Source organism: Embiotoca jacksoni, unplaced genomic scaffold (assembly GCF_022577435.1).
Source record: "Embiotoca jacksoni isolate LCO1_2020_lvr unplaced genomic scaffold, fEmbJac1.0.p SCAF_44, whole genome shotgun sequence".
Lineage (NCBI taxonomy): Eukaryota > Metazoa > Chordata > Actinopteri > Embiotocidae > Embiotoca > Embiotoca jacksoni.
In genome coordinates, this window is record NW_027185397.1 from 1,931,882 (window position 1) to 1,949,139 (window position 17,258).

At 42.0% G+C, this 17,258-nt stretch overlaps 2 protein-coding genes across 2 annotated transcripts; both read right to left on the reverse strand.

Annotated features, from left to right (window-relative positions):
• Positions 1–8,039: 8,039 nt before the first annotated feature.
• Positions 8,040–13,540, reverse strand: ptrh1 (peptidyl-tRNA hydrolase 1 homolog). The gene is made up of 5 exons (XM_069169344.1): positions 13,164–13,540; positions 11,206–11,425; positions 9,630–9,729; positions 8,665–8,710; positions 8,040–8,519 (listed from the first exon to the last, which is right to left on the reverse strand). Exons 1-5 carry the CDS (start codon positions 13,347–13,349, stop codon positions 8,247–8,249), a joined length of 825 nt encoding a protein of 274 aa, XP_069025445.1. The 5' UTR covers positions 13,350–13,540; the 3' UTR covers positions 8,040–8,246.
• A 919-nt stretch (positions 13,541–14,459) lies between these two features.
• Positions 14,460–15,920, reverse strand: LOC138210276 (natterin-3-like). The gene is made up of 2 exons (XM_069169343.1): positions 15,806–15,920; positions 14,460–15,610 (listed from the first exon to the last, which is right to left on the reverse strand). The coding sequence occupies exons 1-2, from the start codon at positions 15,918–15,920 to the stop codon at positions 14,526–14,528; spliced, it is 1,200 nt and encodes a 399-aa protein (XP_069025444.1). The 3' UTR covers positions 14,460–14,525.
• Positions 15,921–17,258: the final 1,338 nt, after the last annotated feature.

Consider the following 17,258-nt stretch of genomic DNA (forward strand, 5'->3'; position numbering starts at 1 on the left):
AAAGGGTCGTAGATGTGGTATCGAGGCTCCGCCTCCTGCCCCGCCCAAATATGAACATGAACTCTCTGAACTTCGTTCAACTCAACCGTTGCAGCCTTTAACTTTATGATCTAAATGCTCACCTTTTTCCACAGATTAGTTGCGCTCTTAGCTGTATAACATTTGTAATGGATCTGTACGTCTCTGCTCTGTGATTGTCGTCTCCACCAACAGCTCTTCTCTTCTATCTCTATGCTGTCCTTTTCTCTCTCTGCTCTCCTCTCACCCCAACCGGCGGAGGCAGAGGCTCCGCCCACCTCTGAGCCTTCTTCTAGAGCTTTTTCCTGGTAGACCATACGTGGGAATTGTTGAATTGTTTGTTTCCTCTGTATAATGTTGTAACGTTCTGTTCTAAGACCATTAAACATACTGTGTTTCTACAGTGGCCCTGAAAGGACAAACCAAAACCTGTCTCTGGACTGGGCCTTTTGTGTTTGTCCAGAGTTTCTTGGCCACCGTAAATTCTCTACACGCTGTGTAGGAGAGGGGTGATGTATGGTGTGTTCAGGTGGTTGTAGTCTGTAACAATCACCGCCACTAAGTCCTACACACTGCTCCTTTAAGTTACTTTTCAAAACACAAAGTTAATTTAGTGAACATTGTGCAGCGATCCCCGATCCTTCACAATATTGCAGAACAATTCATTTAGTGGTTGGAAGAACATGATTAATTACACGGTTAAAGAAACTGTCACGCCAACGCGGGGCTACCTCACGTTTTGCTGTAGTGGACTGGCGTGTCTATTTTACGCTTTGCTGTGATACTGTGATTGGTTCTATCACAGTCAGCTTTACCGGCCCGGGCTCCGAACACCTAAGGATTCCTTCAAAGTCCTCGCTGTAAGAGTCGAGCCAGACGTTGATGTTAAAAGCAACTTAACTGTTCGGCGGAGGCAAACAACCACGTGGCAGTAATTTGAGTTTTTACTGTTGCAGTCCTTGTAAACAGCTCTGAAGAAAACCATCAGCTCGAAGCCAAAACAGTTGGACGAGTTAAAGTACGAACAACCCAACAGGCTTTGTCTTTCGTTCCCTATCGTCAGACGGTCAGTGGTTTCCCTCCGCTCTGTGTACTGAGTTAACATTTCCGTAGCTGGGAACATCTTTGCACGTTGGATGCTTATTTGCCTCTTAAAGGGCCCCGCTGCTGCCTTTTCACGCTCCTGTAAGAATAATTTAGCGTGGGAGGCCGGAGATCACTGGAGATTATGGCTATGAAAGGGGAAAAGGACGCGTTATTAATGCTCGCTTATCAGGAAGAGGTGAATGAGAAAGGGATCCTGGACGGGCTCAGATTCAACACAGCCATGGGAAACCGGGACAGATTCAGTCCATTCTTTAAAAGAAAAACCAGAAGCCTCATGAAATAAAGAAGTAGTGCCACTAAAGGACACTCAGACGCACTACACGTCCCTACGGGGGCATTACAGTAATACATGGAGAGATAAAATGCATTGAGGTCACAATTCAGCACTACACTGAGTCCCGACAGAAATATTATCAGGACATTAAAAGGAAGATCGAAGGGGATGAAAATTATTATAAGACAAAAATACATCAAAATATCTGAAGATCACTTCTTTTTAAATTTTTTTTATATAAAACTGTGATAAGACCACAGAGACGGGAAAGTAATATAATGGTTATTCTATCTTTGTCTAGTAAGATAAAACCATAATTCAGAGCTGTAAACTTGAATCTATAACTTCATAAATTATGTCCGACTTAAGTCACAACTTTGGAGATTTTAGATTCGACTTTTGACCTTTTTATACCTTAAGCCTGATGCAAATCTTTTCACTTCAGTCAGTAACAGCTCCACAAACGTGAGGCCAAAACAAACCACCACGGGCTCGGAGGATAAGAGACACTTGGGATATCTCTGATATAAGATGAGCCTCTAAGCTTCCATCACCAGCCCAGTAGCTGTATTCTTACTTCTACTTCATTAAATCTGTAAACTACAGAATCTCAAAAATCTCAACTGCAGTCCATCAAATCTGATTCAACAGAAATGAAGCAGCAGGCTCGTTGTTGAATGTACCATTTTTCTCAACCTCAAATAAATGATTTTATTTTTTCTAATAACAGTTAAAGTCTGGTGCCAGCAGACGGACCTCCAGGGTGGAAAGGGTGAAAGAAGTAGCGCCGCAATTTGAGAAATAAATGCAGTTAAAGAATTAGATGAAAAAATAATCTCATCAAATGCAGTCGCAAACAGGAGGCGATTAGCCTATAGCGTAGCATAAAAACTAGAAACAGTAAAACCGCTAACCTGGCTCCACCCAAAGGGAAACTTTACGCCTGCAGACACCTGTGAAGAGTGAAATTAACTTTGTATCTTGCGCACTTGACGGAAATGTAAAAAAACAAGTCATGAGGAGTTATGTGCTGCTACTATCCTTCCTGTATTGTATTCACGATCTGGTTGCCAGCCAGGCAGCTTCAGTGAAATCATTTTCTCATCAAGGTGGCGTTTCCAAGGTCCAAACTGTAACACCGAGCTGAAAATGAAAGAGTATGTTGTACAAAACGTCGGGAGCAAATCCACCGACTTTAATTTCTAGCCCCAACACACAGAAGGAAACCAAAGAATTTGTCAGCGCATCCCAGCGGACCGACAAACAACAGAAGAACAGCCTCACACCCGAGGTCCATTCAATGGCCTTTATTTGAGCTCCCGTTGGTATCGCACAGTCAGATGGAGTTTACCTACCTGTCATGGAATTATAAATATTAAAAACTCTATTATCTGAGCATTTGAAGGACTTTTCATCCATTTGGCTGAAAACACGAAAATATTTCAAATATTTTGAAAGTTGATGTTCCAAAAAAAACAAAACGTGTAGATTTGCAGTCTCCCACGTTTGAACATTAGTCCTCCTCAGTCTATTTTTACTTCACGTGGCGATAAAGACGTTTCAGCAATCTGTGTTTTTGATTGAGAATTAAAGCGTGTGTCACATGGTGGTTTCTGTTATTTCAGATTATTTTCCACAAAAACGGAAATACATAGAAACAAAACGTTAATGACCAGTAGCAGACTGTGATATATCAGAAGAGTATCACGTGACTTTAACTCTGCCTCCATGGAGACACTCAGTTATTTGAAAGCGCCCCCTGCTGGCCCCAGAACCCGGTTTTGTCTGTTCTGTCCTTCAATGTGGCCCAAAACGCATTTCACTGTCACGCTGTGGCCGCATGCATCTCAGACCGCCTCCTAATGAGTCCATCAGATCGCCATGTCTCCTCAATGCTCAATGTGGGGGGGGGGGGGGGGGGGGTTAACTGCGTTTCTCCCGCCCCCTCCTTCACTGTGATTGGATGGCTGGTGACGGTGCCAGGTGCAGCTTTCATACTCATCACCTCATCAAGCTTCTGGCGTTCATTAAAACAATTGGAAAAAAATATCCTGCAATTGGGGAAAAAGCGCTTTGGTGGACACGATGGGTCGTGTCAGCCGTGGCAGAGAGGCGGACGGTTTCGGTGCATGCTGATTGGTTAAAATCAACCCATGGTGGGATGGAACGACTGCAAACGATTCTCTAAGGAGGGAGGACAGACCCATATAATCATGCAGTGAAATTAGGTCTGGTTAGGAGCAGGCTAACGTCCTCTGAGGTTCTATGAAGAAATGTTGCAAAATTTGCTTTGTTTCTTTAATTTTGGTCTCTTTTGTAGGTGTTTATTGAGTCAGGCAGCTGAGATGTCTAGTAATGAGTGTCATTAACTGAGAGTCAATAACTTGTCTTTGCCATAGTTTGTGCTGCTTCCTCACTGTCCTCCCCCTCCCCATACTTTTCTACAGGTATGTGCCGGTAGAGGCAGACCACCGCCCACTCTGAGTCCAGTTCTGCTGGTTTCTTCCAGTTAAAAGGCAGTTTGTTCCTCCACACGTCACCAATGCTTATTCATGTGGGAGTTATTGAATTCTTTCGTTCTATAATATTGTACGGTCCTAACCTCCCTATGTTTAGTGCTTTGTGATGACTTACGTTATGATTCGGCACTATATAAGTAAGACTGAATTGAATTAGAAGCAGCAGCACAAGAAGACGGGCAGAGGATACATTCATTTGTCCAACGACGTGAACACTTGCAAGTTCCAAAGCCAGAAATCTTTCCCTTCATTACCTTCTCTTCCACATGACGAGGCGTCATCCTTGAAGGAACTCGTGTGTAAATAGCAAATTTCATGGTAATCCATCTTATCGTTGAAGTGCCAACCTCATGGTGGTGCAACAAAAAAGTCGTTGGATGTTCAAAGTCAGCAGGATTCGCTGAATGGGGACCAAGAACGCCTGAACCAACTTTTAAATCACTCTCCGCTACAGATGTGGAGAAATTTCAGTCTGGAAGGTGGTGAACGACTGGACCAACACGGCCGTATCTAAAGCTTCACGGCTAGCAAATACAAATATGGATTAGAGCTTTAAAATATGTAAATGTCCCATTGTTGTGGTTTTCTAAATTAGCCTTCCCACCACCGGTGGAGTCAGAGGGGCTCGTTTTTGTGCTGCTGCAAGAGTTAGTGGGAAGACCCCCCAGTGGGCCACCACTCCTGGCCATACAACACGGGGAGGGGGGGGGGGGGGTCCCCATTCCTGAATAAATTTGGGATCTTCTCTAAAGGCCGGGGTGTCCAGCCTGCTGCTGACCTCTGATCCCTGCAAAAGAAAAAGTTATTGAAGCTGCTGGTGAAGCCTCCTAAAGCTGACCAGCGAGGGGACGGCTGGGAAAGTGGCCTGATGAAGGCGAAGGGCGGCTCAACGGGGTCATGGCACAGAAAGATGGGGGGTTGTCATAGGGTGAGGGGTGTTCAGGGTGTGTGTGTGTGTGTGCGTGTGTGTGTGTGTGTGTGTGCGTGTGTGTGTGGTGGGGGGTGTCGTAGAAGTTTCCTTTGAGCACCCCGCTCCCCTCCTCCTCCTCCTCCTCCTCCTCCTCCTCCTCCTCATGGCCACAAGTGTGTCCCTGCAGCTATTGTGACTGAGCTGCAGCAGGACAGAAGGCCTCAAACAAACCGGCTCTAAACAATGTTTGGCCCCTTTTGTTTCTCGCCTGCCTTTCTTCTTCGGCCCTCCATCGCAATCTACTGACCTCCTTTGTATTGATTTCCCTCATTCAGCGGCTCGTTTGCCTCTTTTCCGCTTGTTTATATGTTCTTTTTCTGTTTTATTTTGTCCCCCCCCCCCCCCACCGAACCCTCCATCCCTCCTCTGTCATTCTAGTGTGAGAATGCAGCGCGCCTCTTGACGGGATGCAACTCATTAAAGGCACCTAATTGATGAAGAGTGTGATTAGCGTGACAACTGGAAGGGGAAATCAATATGTTTTTTAGCCGAAGGAGTCACATCGGGGAAGACAAGATGGAGGGGAGCAGCATGTGAGGAGAAGCATATGTTTGGGGGGGGAGCAACATGTGGAGGCTCGCTTTCACGTTCAACGTACAAAAAGAGGAGGAACTGAGCTTGGAGTGACGGAGTTGTTTGTTTCAGTGTGGTTCGTTTCCTTGATTCAGACGACTTGTTAGAACTTGTCATCATTTCTTATTGTGTAATAAATAAGACCTTCACGTTGCTCATGAATAAAAACGGCAGGGCGGCCTCTCGCCTCCGATACATGATACAATGATTGATTCAATGACTGCAAGAACTACGTATGCACTGCACTGTGCTGAACTGCAGTTTCTCTGAACATTAACCCTGTGAACACCAGGCAGTTTTCAGGATGATGACACTACCTTCAATTTTAAGTTCATATCTTGGTTAACCATTCATCCTATATCTTGGTTTAATTCAGAACAGTCTAGGCCATGCAAATCTTTCATCATTGGATTTGAAGATATTTTTTATATTAGCCTTCATATCAAGTAAAAAACATTTCGCCCTACGAAATTATTTTATATTTTTACATCTAACCCTAAAATATTGGCAGTATAGACATCTTTTTATAATTGTGCAGAATATTTGGGAATCCAGAGTGTGGGGTCCATCAGGTTCTAAGAGTTAAAGAAGATTCCATCTTATTATACAAAAGGTTTTATTTATGCAGTGCATTTTACTCCATTAGACACATAAAACAGCAAAATCCACCCACGGTATCTTTGTTCATGTTGGTGCCCGTCTAATACAATCCACCACATCAGGACCCAACAAAAGGCAGAAGCTGCTTCGACAGTATTTGATTGAACCCTTGGAACAACTAGAAGGCCTGAGTTGGAAGACCTCCGAGTCCTGGCAGGTTTATAATGAAGAGATTTATCATTTAGGGCTCTGTAGATACGAGGACTGATATTTTGTAATCATTTTGTAATGGTACGTGAGTTTACCGATGCCCGTGGTGATGTTTCAATCTTTGTGAGAAACAAATCTGTTTTTGACCAGGGGGGGAGAGGATATTTGTGGACAGAGAGGACTGCATGAGGGTTTAATGTTAAAATGTTAAGTTCACAATTATTAAGTCCGTCTCTAAACAACAGTTTGGTACACATTTGCTGGCTATACTTTTTTCCCAACGTTCATACTAGCACTCAATTGCTAACGGCCTTTCAAAGAAAGATACGGGGAACAAAATTCAGTTATTCTTTTTTGCAAAGAATGTGTTCTGAAGTTTAGCTGAAGGTAATGTGGGTCTTCAGCTGACAGATTTAGAGTCAAGAGGGTATCTTCCAAAGAAAATGTCCTCTTTTGGTTTTCCCATCTTAAAGAGCAGAATAAGAATTGTACAATCAAGACTGTAACTTTTGAGGAAATCCACTTGATTTGACTAATTCAATACATTTTCCGACGCAAAGATAAATCTGAATTTTGTCCCCCGTCAGCTATAAAGGAGTTTAGACGGGATCTTTTACACCCAGCAAAACTTACAATGTGCAAACTGTGAAAGTACCCTTTAAAGTAAAGAATTGGGTTTTATGTCATCAGTTTCAGTTTCAACAGTTGAGGTTTCCAATGCAAGTAGTCCTACTATTGCAGACAAAAGTCCTCAATGATCAGCCTTCTGCCCATTTCTGAAACATCTCTTTAAACTTACACAACATCTCTAGACAAACAGGTCTTTAGAAATTCTTCGTTGCTTGCTTTGCCATTTTTCATTTAAGTAACTTTAAAAGCGTAGAAACGTGTTGGTTTCTCTCCCTCTGTATGCTCGAGTCCAGTACCTGTTGTGTATGAATGTTTACGATCCTTTAGAGTGTCTCACATAGTCACAAAAAAAAGGACTGTCAAGTTTATTTTTATGCTGCAAAATGTCCTACTTACTAGATTTGAATCCCAAACAGATGTATGTTCCAGAGGTCAGCTGTTGCTTCATGCTTCAGCTTCTCCAGCCTTGTTCAGTAAAGGTCCGACACAGATTTGAAGGCGGCATTTACTCTATGTTTGAATATTATATTTCAACTTTGTTTAAGATTGTATTTGAATGCAGGTTAAAATGTTCGAATATTAAAGGTAACAGACCTGCGATGGGCGATTTCACACTATACTACTGAAATAGTTCTTGCAAATTATTATCTGTTAGTAGATGTAACAGGGTCATATTTAATGAGATTTACACAACCTTGTTCATATATTGGTAACTGTTGTAGGTTTATGAGCCATTATGTAAAAGTTGTGATGCAAATTATAAAAGCAAAAACTTCAGCACATCCATGGTCCACTATTTTCCAACCTGTAGTTCTGCTATGTCCTTAAATCAAAGTAATCAAACATCAGCTGATATATCATAATTGGAAGTTTATTAAACGCTCAATTAACAATACTTGTATTTTGGCTTCAAAGCAGCACATTTTTAATCTGAATAAATGATAAGAAATCTTTAATCTGAATAAGAATCAGACAGTCACAGTTTTCCCTCCATTCATGCACATATTGTCGCATCTTTCAATATCAGATATCAATAATTTCTCTATCACAGGCCGAGCTCTCCACATCACCGACTATTTGAAATCCGTTCACAGCTTTTTATGGTATTGTTAGAATCAACAGTCAAACATGAACAATCAACTCTTTGAGGAAATTGTTTAATCAGTTTAAATACAAACCCGGTGACAATGACGTGTTCATGTTCTCCTCTGGCTCCTGCTGCTTTACTTTCTGTCTTTTCAGGCAACTCTAAAGGTGAGCTATCCCTTTGAAGAGTGAGTAAAGTTAAAGAGGCTCCTGTTTTCTCCTCCAGATTGTCGTGTGTGTGATAACAGAGTTCAGGGTTTCAGCTTCGCCTCTGAGCAGCAGCAGAGTCTTCAGCTGGAGAGGCAGAGCGTTCCATCTCCTTCCTCTTCTGTGCTGCTTGTCTGCCCCCTGCTGGTCCGGAGAGCGGCGGGGAGTCCTGCTGGGAGAGCTGGGAAAGCAGGAGGTCCACGCTCTGGAGCACGACCGAGTCCAGAACCTTCTGCTCCTCAGAGGTGAACCGGCTCAGAACGTGACGCTCCACAGACGTTTTCCCGGCCGGCCGGCCGATCCCGACTCGAAGTCTGGGCATGACCTGTAGCAGAGACGAGAGGAGAGCCGCTCTACTTTGAACACAGATAAATCACGATAACACTAAATAACACGACAGCAATGTTTCTAATGGAAATAACACAAAATAGAAATTTAGCAGGTATTATAAAAATAAAGAACTTACTTACGTCAGTCTGAAGACAGTCCACACAGGAGCGGACTCCGTTATGACCTCTGTGAAGAAGAGTCATGGTTAATGACTAAAGGTTGAATATTTTCTTTGTTGGGCTTCAGACTCTCCAAAACACATATTTCAGTGATTATCGGTTATTCTATTGTCAAAAAAATATATATCAAAAGCCATTTTGTATTAACTTGGTATCAACTGTTTAAAGCTCCAGTCCTGTTGGTAAGTACAAGAAAAAAAGAAAAACGCTGAATGTCAAATCTGTTGAGCATCAGTTTAATTAAAGTCCTCCAGTCAAGCCTTGAAGTTATGTGACATTATTCATAAATTCAGAACTTTTCAAAGGAAAAATTGTCAGCGAAGGAATTATGTTGTTATAACAATTTTAGTTGTGTTGCTAAAATATCAAACTCACTTGGATTTGGAACATTTACTGTATTGGTCACATTATTAAGTCTTGTCCTGTTTTAGGTTTTCATCTTTGAAGGAAAGCCGAGCTGTGCGTTTACACTCTTTAGTTTCATGAAGTTTCACATATAAACGATTTCAACTTTTGCGTTTTAGGTTAGGTTAGGTTAGGTAGTTACTTTATTAATCCCCGAGGGGAATTTTTTTTCCGCTACAGCAGCATACAGAAGTAATAAGATAATAATAGAATAATAGAAAAGCAATAAAATAGCAGTAAAATAGCAGTAAAAAATATGAAATATTAAATATAAAATATGAAATATAAAATGCACAGTATATACAGTTTTAAGACTGTTTCCATGACATCAGTACCAATCTGATGTTATTGTAGTAGTTACTGGTTGTAATGTTAAAATGCATCTTGATATCTTCCAAAGACCTTCAGTACTTCACAGATTCTCGAAACATATTTTTGTTGATATGGATTTGATATAAACGCACATGTTCAAAGCACAGAGCTGATCTCGGATCAGAAGATCAGAATAAAGGAACGCCCACCTGGCGCTTCCTCCGTGTTTTATGTGAATTTTCCCGAGAGGTTTGTCCAGTTCGTCGTGGACCAGCAGGATGTCTTCAGGCTTGATGCCGTATTTACCAGCTGTAGAGGAAGAAATGAGAAAATCTGGATCATTAAACACTCAACAACCATCATCATATTAATATCTACAGAAAAAAATAAAGGTTTAGTTCTAGTTCTAGTTTACTTATAACATGAAATCTAATCTTTCGTTTGTTATGGGAATATCATAGGAAAAAAAAAAAAAGTTAAAAAAGACAAAAGCAAAAATATAATACCATATAAGCATATAATACAAAATAATAGTTAAATAAGGGCACACATAATTCGGGAAATAATAACAGGTTACTATAGGTTACTACATAATTGTGCTAAAACACAGGGAAAAACATAAATCAATAACATTGTTCAAAAGAACACAACTCTTCGACAGATCGCTCCACAGTCGAGGTCTCCGACGTTAAAGGTCCTCTGGTTTTTAACCTCGTCCCAGTTACGAATCACAAACTGTAAATAAAAGTGTTCGTAGCTTCCAGGTCTGAAAAACGAGTCCAGCGCAGAACTGCAATACCAGCGAGCGCCACTAGAGGTCGGCTCCAAAAAGCCTCCGGCTCCATAGACTCCCATTCAACTTCTCTCATCAAATCCAAAGTGAATAAAATGTGTCCATCAGTTATCTCGGTGTTGTTAGCTAAAGTCACTCCTTCTTATTAGTTTTCTGGAGGTCCATCTGAAAATAATCCCTCATTCATTAGAAAAGAAGATTCAAGAAGACCTGTTTTTGGGGGCGTGTCTGTTTGATTGACAGGACAGAATTAGTGTTACAGCTATCGGTGGGCGGGACGTAGTATCATCAGGTTTCCAATCAGATCGGTCAGATCCACCGCTGGCTCCTCCCCCAGCTCGTCCAAATATGGTCACTTCCTGCTCCAAACCGCTCCGAACTAGCAAAGATGATGACGGACAGAATCTGAACTGGAGGATTCATAATGTTCTCAAACCAACGGTGACATCACTGATGGTTGATGACATCACTGATGGTTGATGATCTCACTGATGGTTGATGACATCACTGATGGATGATGCTTGTTTAAACCTGACCAAGAATCCCTGACACCTCAGGAAGTTGTTTGGAACATGGTCACATCACGATAACGTGAGTTATTGGATTTTTCGCACACCTCACAAGCTGCTGTCAACAATTATTGACGTATTCTGAAATGAATGGACACTTTTTAGAGATTCAACGGACGTCATCACATCTAATGAAAATGAAACAAGTATCTTCACTAGCAGTCCCAATTGAGGAGGCCACTTTATAAAACATTTGAATCTACCAGTTACCCTGAGAAAGCCTGGATTAAGCGTAAAAGAAAGACGCTGTTACAATATGCTGGGGAACAGGGAACAAGTCATTTTTGACCACTTTCAATTTTGCTTGTCTTTATGGAACATGTATTCTTAGTAAAGTTGAGATCTCAACGCAGAAATAAACATTAAACTGAAAATAGTCTAAAAAACAAATCAGTCCATTGACTCGCACACGAATGAGCTCACCTGCTTTGGCCACTGAGACGCCGTTGACGTTCATCATCAGCCTGGGACGGAGCAGCACCACATGCGTGCGCTGGACCTCGGACAAGATGACCTCACCGGACACGTACTTGTCGCCGCGCCAACGGTCCGCCACGCCGAGCCGGGCAGCGAGCGCGGCGAGCACCGCCATGCCGACGCTGTGTCTGGTCTCCTCCATCCCGGGGTTCCCCAGCCCGACCACCTGACACAGACACACACCGTCACAGGGTTACACAGCAGCAGGGGAGATGCCTCATTATTGGATGTATCTCTAACTACATTTTGGGTTTGACATGGACAAAAATATGACTTGCAGTGAAGAGAGAATCTTCTGATACGTATAAAGGAATCACTTTGAGTTTGGACAATCCCCTAATTAAGTGAAAGGCTGGGACTAAATGTGGATTAATCCACCGCAGAAAATAGTCCCCAAGGAATTCACACCTCTCCTGTTCAAATGTTTGTTAGAAACTACAGCGATCAGCTGTTTTAGAAAAAACAATACATACACATATATGTACATACATATACACTTTTTTGGACATAGCACCAAACATATGACATATCTCATGTCATATGTGTATGTTATACGGGTGATATCTTGTGACATGAGTTGCAAAAAAATTTAAGAAGCTTATGAAACGTGAATTTGCTAAAATGCACATTAAAAAGCCACCATGCCTCTGGGAGAACTTGTTTTCGACAAAACTGGAGCTTTTTCCTAGTAAGTCACATCAGCTCTGTGATCACAGACGAAAAGATAAAACTCTCCAAGAAAACAACACCACGACTACTGCGAAGTATGGAGGTGGCTCGGTTCTGTTTCAGGGCTGCTTTGCTGCGTCTGACACAGGGAGCATCGAATCTTTGCAGCGTACGATTGAAATCTCAAGACTGTCAGAGAGATCTGGAGCGAAAACGTGCTGCCGATTTCCAGAAAAGCTCAGCCAAAGCACCCGAGAACAAAATACTGGACTATTCTGAAGTCTTCTATGAGTCCTGATCTGAATCCTTTCAAACATCTCTGGAAAGAGCTGAAACAGTCTGGAGAAGGCAGCCTTCGAACAAACATTAGACAGCTGGAGCAGTTTGATTTGAAAGAGTGAACCGAACTACCTGCTGACAGGTAAAGAAGAGCGACAGAAAACACCTGTTTAAAGGCACCGCCTCCAAAGGTTGTGAGACAAGGAGTACCATCAATTTTGTCACTGCCATTTTCACTTGTCTCATTATTCAAAATATTCTGTTGAATCAAAAATCAAAAGTAAAGTCTGAGTTGTACTAAATACAGAAGAAGTTCTGAGAAAAGTGTGTGTCCTCTTTTTTTCCGTATGATTTGTGTGACTTGCATCCAGACGCGGTGGAAGCGGTGGCAGCTCTGAATACTTCACACTACAACTGTCCCACTCTGCTGACACACCGCAAACACCGTGCTGCCTTTACAAAACGCAGCTTTCCATTACACTCACAGAACACACGGAGGGCGCACAGACATGTTGTCACAGGGGAGGTCAACTGGCAAAGAACATCAAACATAAGACAAATATGATATGGTTTTAAAAGAAAACGGTTCCACATTAAATAAAACAAAATATACAGATACCTATTAAAATGTCAGTTCAGAGCGATAACAAGCCAGACATCATTCATGAAATATTCATTTCATCTGCTGAAGAACTACATAGGTAGTCAGACACAAGCATAGATTACTTTTGTATGAATTGAATGACAACTATGCCGAATTGAAAAGTGTCTATCCTGAACTTATAAAGTGTTATTAAGATGTAATGACCGGGATGGGTACTTGGACTAAACCTCCAGGACACATTCTCGGGTTTTTGAAAGGTGTTCTGTGAACGTCAGTAACACGTGACACGAACCCACCAGTCAGTGTAGATGACCGACTGTAGATGAAAGTTGTTGTTTTTGTTTCCACCCACCAGCTTCCGGCGGATGTCGGTGTGGACTTCCGCTCCGACGCCCATCGCCGCTGGAAACAGCTCGCTCAGCAAAACTCGGTTCATCACTCTCGTTAAAAGTCGTCGCATTGTGACAAAGTTCAACAGCTTCTTGAAAAAGTGCGACACACAACGAAATAATGGACTTAAAACGGCACCTTTGTCCATCCGGCTCTTACAGCAGCTGCCTGCTCTTCACATGACGTCAGATTTGTATCTTGTTGGCTGATTCAAAACAGCAAAACACCAACAGGCACACTTAATAACAACCACAAACTACACCGGCGCCGGTGTGACCGACATTTATCACCGGTAACATCTGAATTGTTCTCCCAGTTCGTAGGCTACTATGAGGTAACATCGGCTGGTCTTCCTGTAAAGCCCCTCACACGTCGGTCAAAGAGTGTTACCAAGACAACCTGGTGAGCAGGCGTCTCCTCCTCTGGCGGGCTGCAGCGCCATCTAGCTTGGTGACAGAGAACTGCAGCACATTTCACTCACCGACAGTAGGTAGGTAGGTACTGTATTTACTTTATTAATCCCCGAGGGGACATTTTTTTAATATGTATGTTCAACGCTCAACGAGGGCAGCACATATTTTGTGTATTTTGGCCGCTATGGATTTTCTAAATGAATGCACAGCAGCAGCAACAACAACAACAACAACAACAAGAGAGCAAAAACTGATTGCAAAGTAAAGTGTTTATGGCAATACAGTTAACTTGGACACTTTTGTCCACCTGTGTGTGTGTGTGTGTGTGTGTGTGTGGGGGGGGGGGGGGGTCCTTTCTGATGATTTATATGAAAATGCAAAAATGTGCATTTACAGTTAAAACTGGTATCAGCTAATCATTATAGTGCTCTTGTTACCCTGAGTATAAAAAAGCCATGCCATGTCAATAAAATAAAATAAAAATGAATGGATGAAAAGCAAGGATTTAACTGATGGTTTATGCTGTTTATTGTTTTTTTGTTTAAATTCTCTGTTTGACAATTCCCTGTGTTAATTGTTGTAATTTGTGTTAATTTATTTTTGCAGTTTTGGAAAGAGCTGTAGATGTAAAATATATCATTACTTAACAGTCAGTTTAATTCTGACATACTAACGCAGTATGATTAAAGTTGATGAGCCAAGTGTACTTGAGGAGATTGAATAAAGATTTCAGCTTCTGGAATGGTAGGAAAGGAAACAAGGATTTTGAAAATGTCTTTCCTCTTTGGTTTTGAAACATCCCAGTTAAAGAAAGATTAAAAAAAAAACGACACCTTGACATTTTTATGATCTTTTATTTGAAAAGCTTTTTTTTTTTTGAGTAGTAAATTCAACATTCATTAGACTGATCTTTAGTGTTGAGCTGGGGAACAGGGAACAGCGTCAGTCACCGGCTGACATCTCTCCACCACAGCGTTGATCTCGCCGACGCTCACGCCGTCGTAGGTTCCCGTGATGTACGTCCAGTGGGTGTCTCCGTTGTGGTTGGTCCTGCTCAGCCGGCCCGTGAAGGGGATGTCGGCCTTCATTTTCCTGCCGTCCATTCTCACGGCGCAGGAGTGGTTGGGCGGGACCAGCAGCTCCACGGAGACCGAGTGACTGATGGACTCCACCGTGGTCGTCCCCTCTGAGAAGGTCACCAGCTGCTCCTTGGTGAAGTCCACGTTCCCCGGGCCGAGAATGGGCACTCTGGCCTTCATGGTGGAAACGGAGCCGTTGCGGGTCTGCCTGCCGATGTCCCAGGTCTTCTCCACTGTGGTGGTCTTCTCCAGCGTGACGGTCTTCTTCACATCTCTGCACTCCAGATTGGTGACCTTGGTGAGCTTCAGGGCCTCTGGAGGATGATGGAACAGCTCCATCTGGTCGACGGCGTACTCTACATGAGAGATGTGCTGGCTGTAGCTGTCTCTGTTGATAGTGAGGACCTGGTAGCTCTTGTACCAGTACTCATCGCCCTCCCAGGGGAGGAAGAAGGCCTCGTGTTGGGTCACCACTTTGCCCAGACCGTACTTGTTCTTGCCCACATAGATGTCTGAGTTGGGGCAGGTTTTGATGGAGTAGCTGGGCACCGACCCGTAAGACTCTTCAACCCATTCCAGGAACTCAAAGTGATCCACGTTGACGAGCACTTCAAACTTGGAGGATGCGTACTCTTTATCGGCGTAGGGATACTGGCAGAAGCTCCCTTTGCTGGGAGTGTAGAAGCCGGCCTCGCAGTTCACTTTGCACACGTAGTCGGTGCGTTCGGTGTAGCCGTTGAAGATGGCGATGGCGCCGTTCGGGAGGGAGCCATTCCACGTGACCCACTTGAGGTTGGTGTGTTCTCCAAACATGGGGAAGGAGTGGGAGGTCGTTTCTGGGATTTCACGGATTTCCGGAGGGTTGGTGACTTCGCGGGAAGGTTTAATATTTTCCAGCATGGGGTTAAGCCATGGCTCTACACATCAAAATAATGATTTGAAGGAAGAAACAGAATGAAAGGGTGGTTACTTTCCATACTGCTATAAATATATCATATTTTTAATTAATGATAGAGGTCATTTTCAAAGAGCATAGAACACTAGTGTGAAATGGCGGACAGCACATATTGGACTTCAGTTTGAGTTGTTTAAACTTGCAGGATGTGACGTACTGCTGGGGATTTCTGGGCCGTCCTGCAGCTGCGAGACGTAGAGCAGCGGGTCGGACTGCAGCGCCGGGCTGCACAGCTGCAGCACTCCCAGGACAACAGCGACACACCACCTCATCTGGACACACAGAGAAAACACAAGTGGCACGTCATCATCAGAACGAAATGAACATGTGGAGAAGCTGCAAAAAAAGGAAACGTAAAATTAGGAAACCTATAAAATTAGAATAATAAAAAAAAGGAAACATAACTAACACGTGGCACTCGAACCTTTTCTGCTCTTAATCAGTATATTTAAAATAAATTTGAAATTAACAAGTCACAATATTGGAAAAGCAATGCCAAAAAAGAGCAGAAAAATCCAGTTTTATTTAAATACAACTTTAACTGCATATTTATTTTCGAAAACATTTTTCACCTACAAAAAAAACAAAGGGTCACCTGTATATTTATAGTCACAGTGTGACACTCAAGGTATGCCTCTTTATATTTAAAATTTTACAGATTTGTTTGCTCTATGAGCAAACATCAGTCCATCTTCTACTTCACAACGTTTGCTTTCTGAATAAATAATAATCTAGTTCCAGTAATTTATTCAATCCAACATTATTTATCAACATACTGATCTGTGTTGGAAAAAACGTCAATACAATTTGGAAGTACAGCAAGAACATTTACTGCATACTACTACAGATTTAAGTTTTGAATGAACATGTGATCACATGTTCACATATAACATAAAACTGATCAGTTTATAAAAGAAGAGGCACTGTTACAAATTCAACTTACTCAAAATGACATGAAGTCGATTTCACATAAAGCGACTACAGCATGAAACAGACGATATATCAATTGAGTAATAAAACATGTTTTACCTTACAGTAAGTGCCTTCATTTATGTTGACAGGACTTTTGAGCTTTTGCTTCAGTAACATCTTGAATGCAGTTTTTACAATATAATATTTACACTTTTGATTTTTCCTCTCTGGCACAAAATGTCCTTGAAGTCTTAACGTTCATTACAGAGTTTGGGAGTTGTGCAACTTTAGCTTGATAAACAATGTCTTAACTAATGTCTTACTTTTATTAGTGCATTACTTTAAAAGCTTTCTCCGTTGCAAAAATGTGATTTAGTTTTATGCATATAGCCTATTGGAGGTGACGGGATTTTGTCATTACTATCACTTTAATTACTCAGCTGTCTGTAGAGATCAATAAAAGTTAGACACTCCTTTGAAAAATGCGATTTGTGATTTGAAGGCTGCATTATCTTTTGATTTTCTATTTTAAATAGCAGGTGCAAAACACCTTTTTAATGTTTAAACAAGAATTTGTCAAACAATCGACATTTAGAGTTGTTTCTTCACATATATTGCTAAATTTACAAAATGTAGGAAGTTGTATTTGTGAAAATATCACAATTCTGCTAATGTGATGCTATAAAACACACATCCAA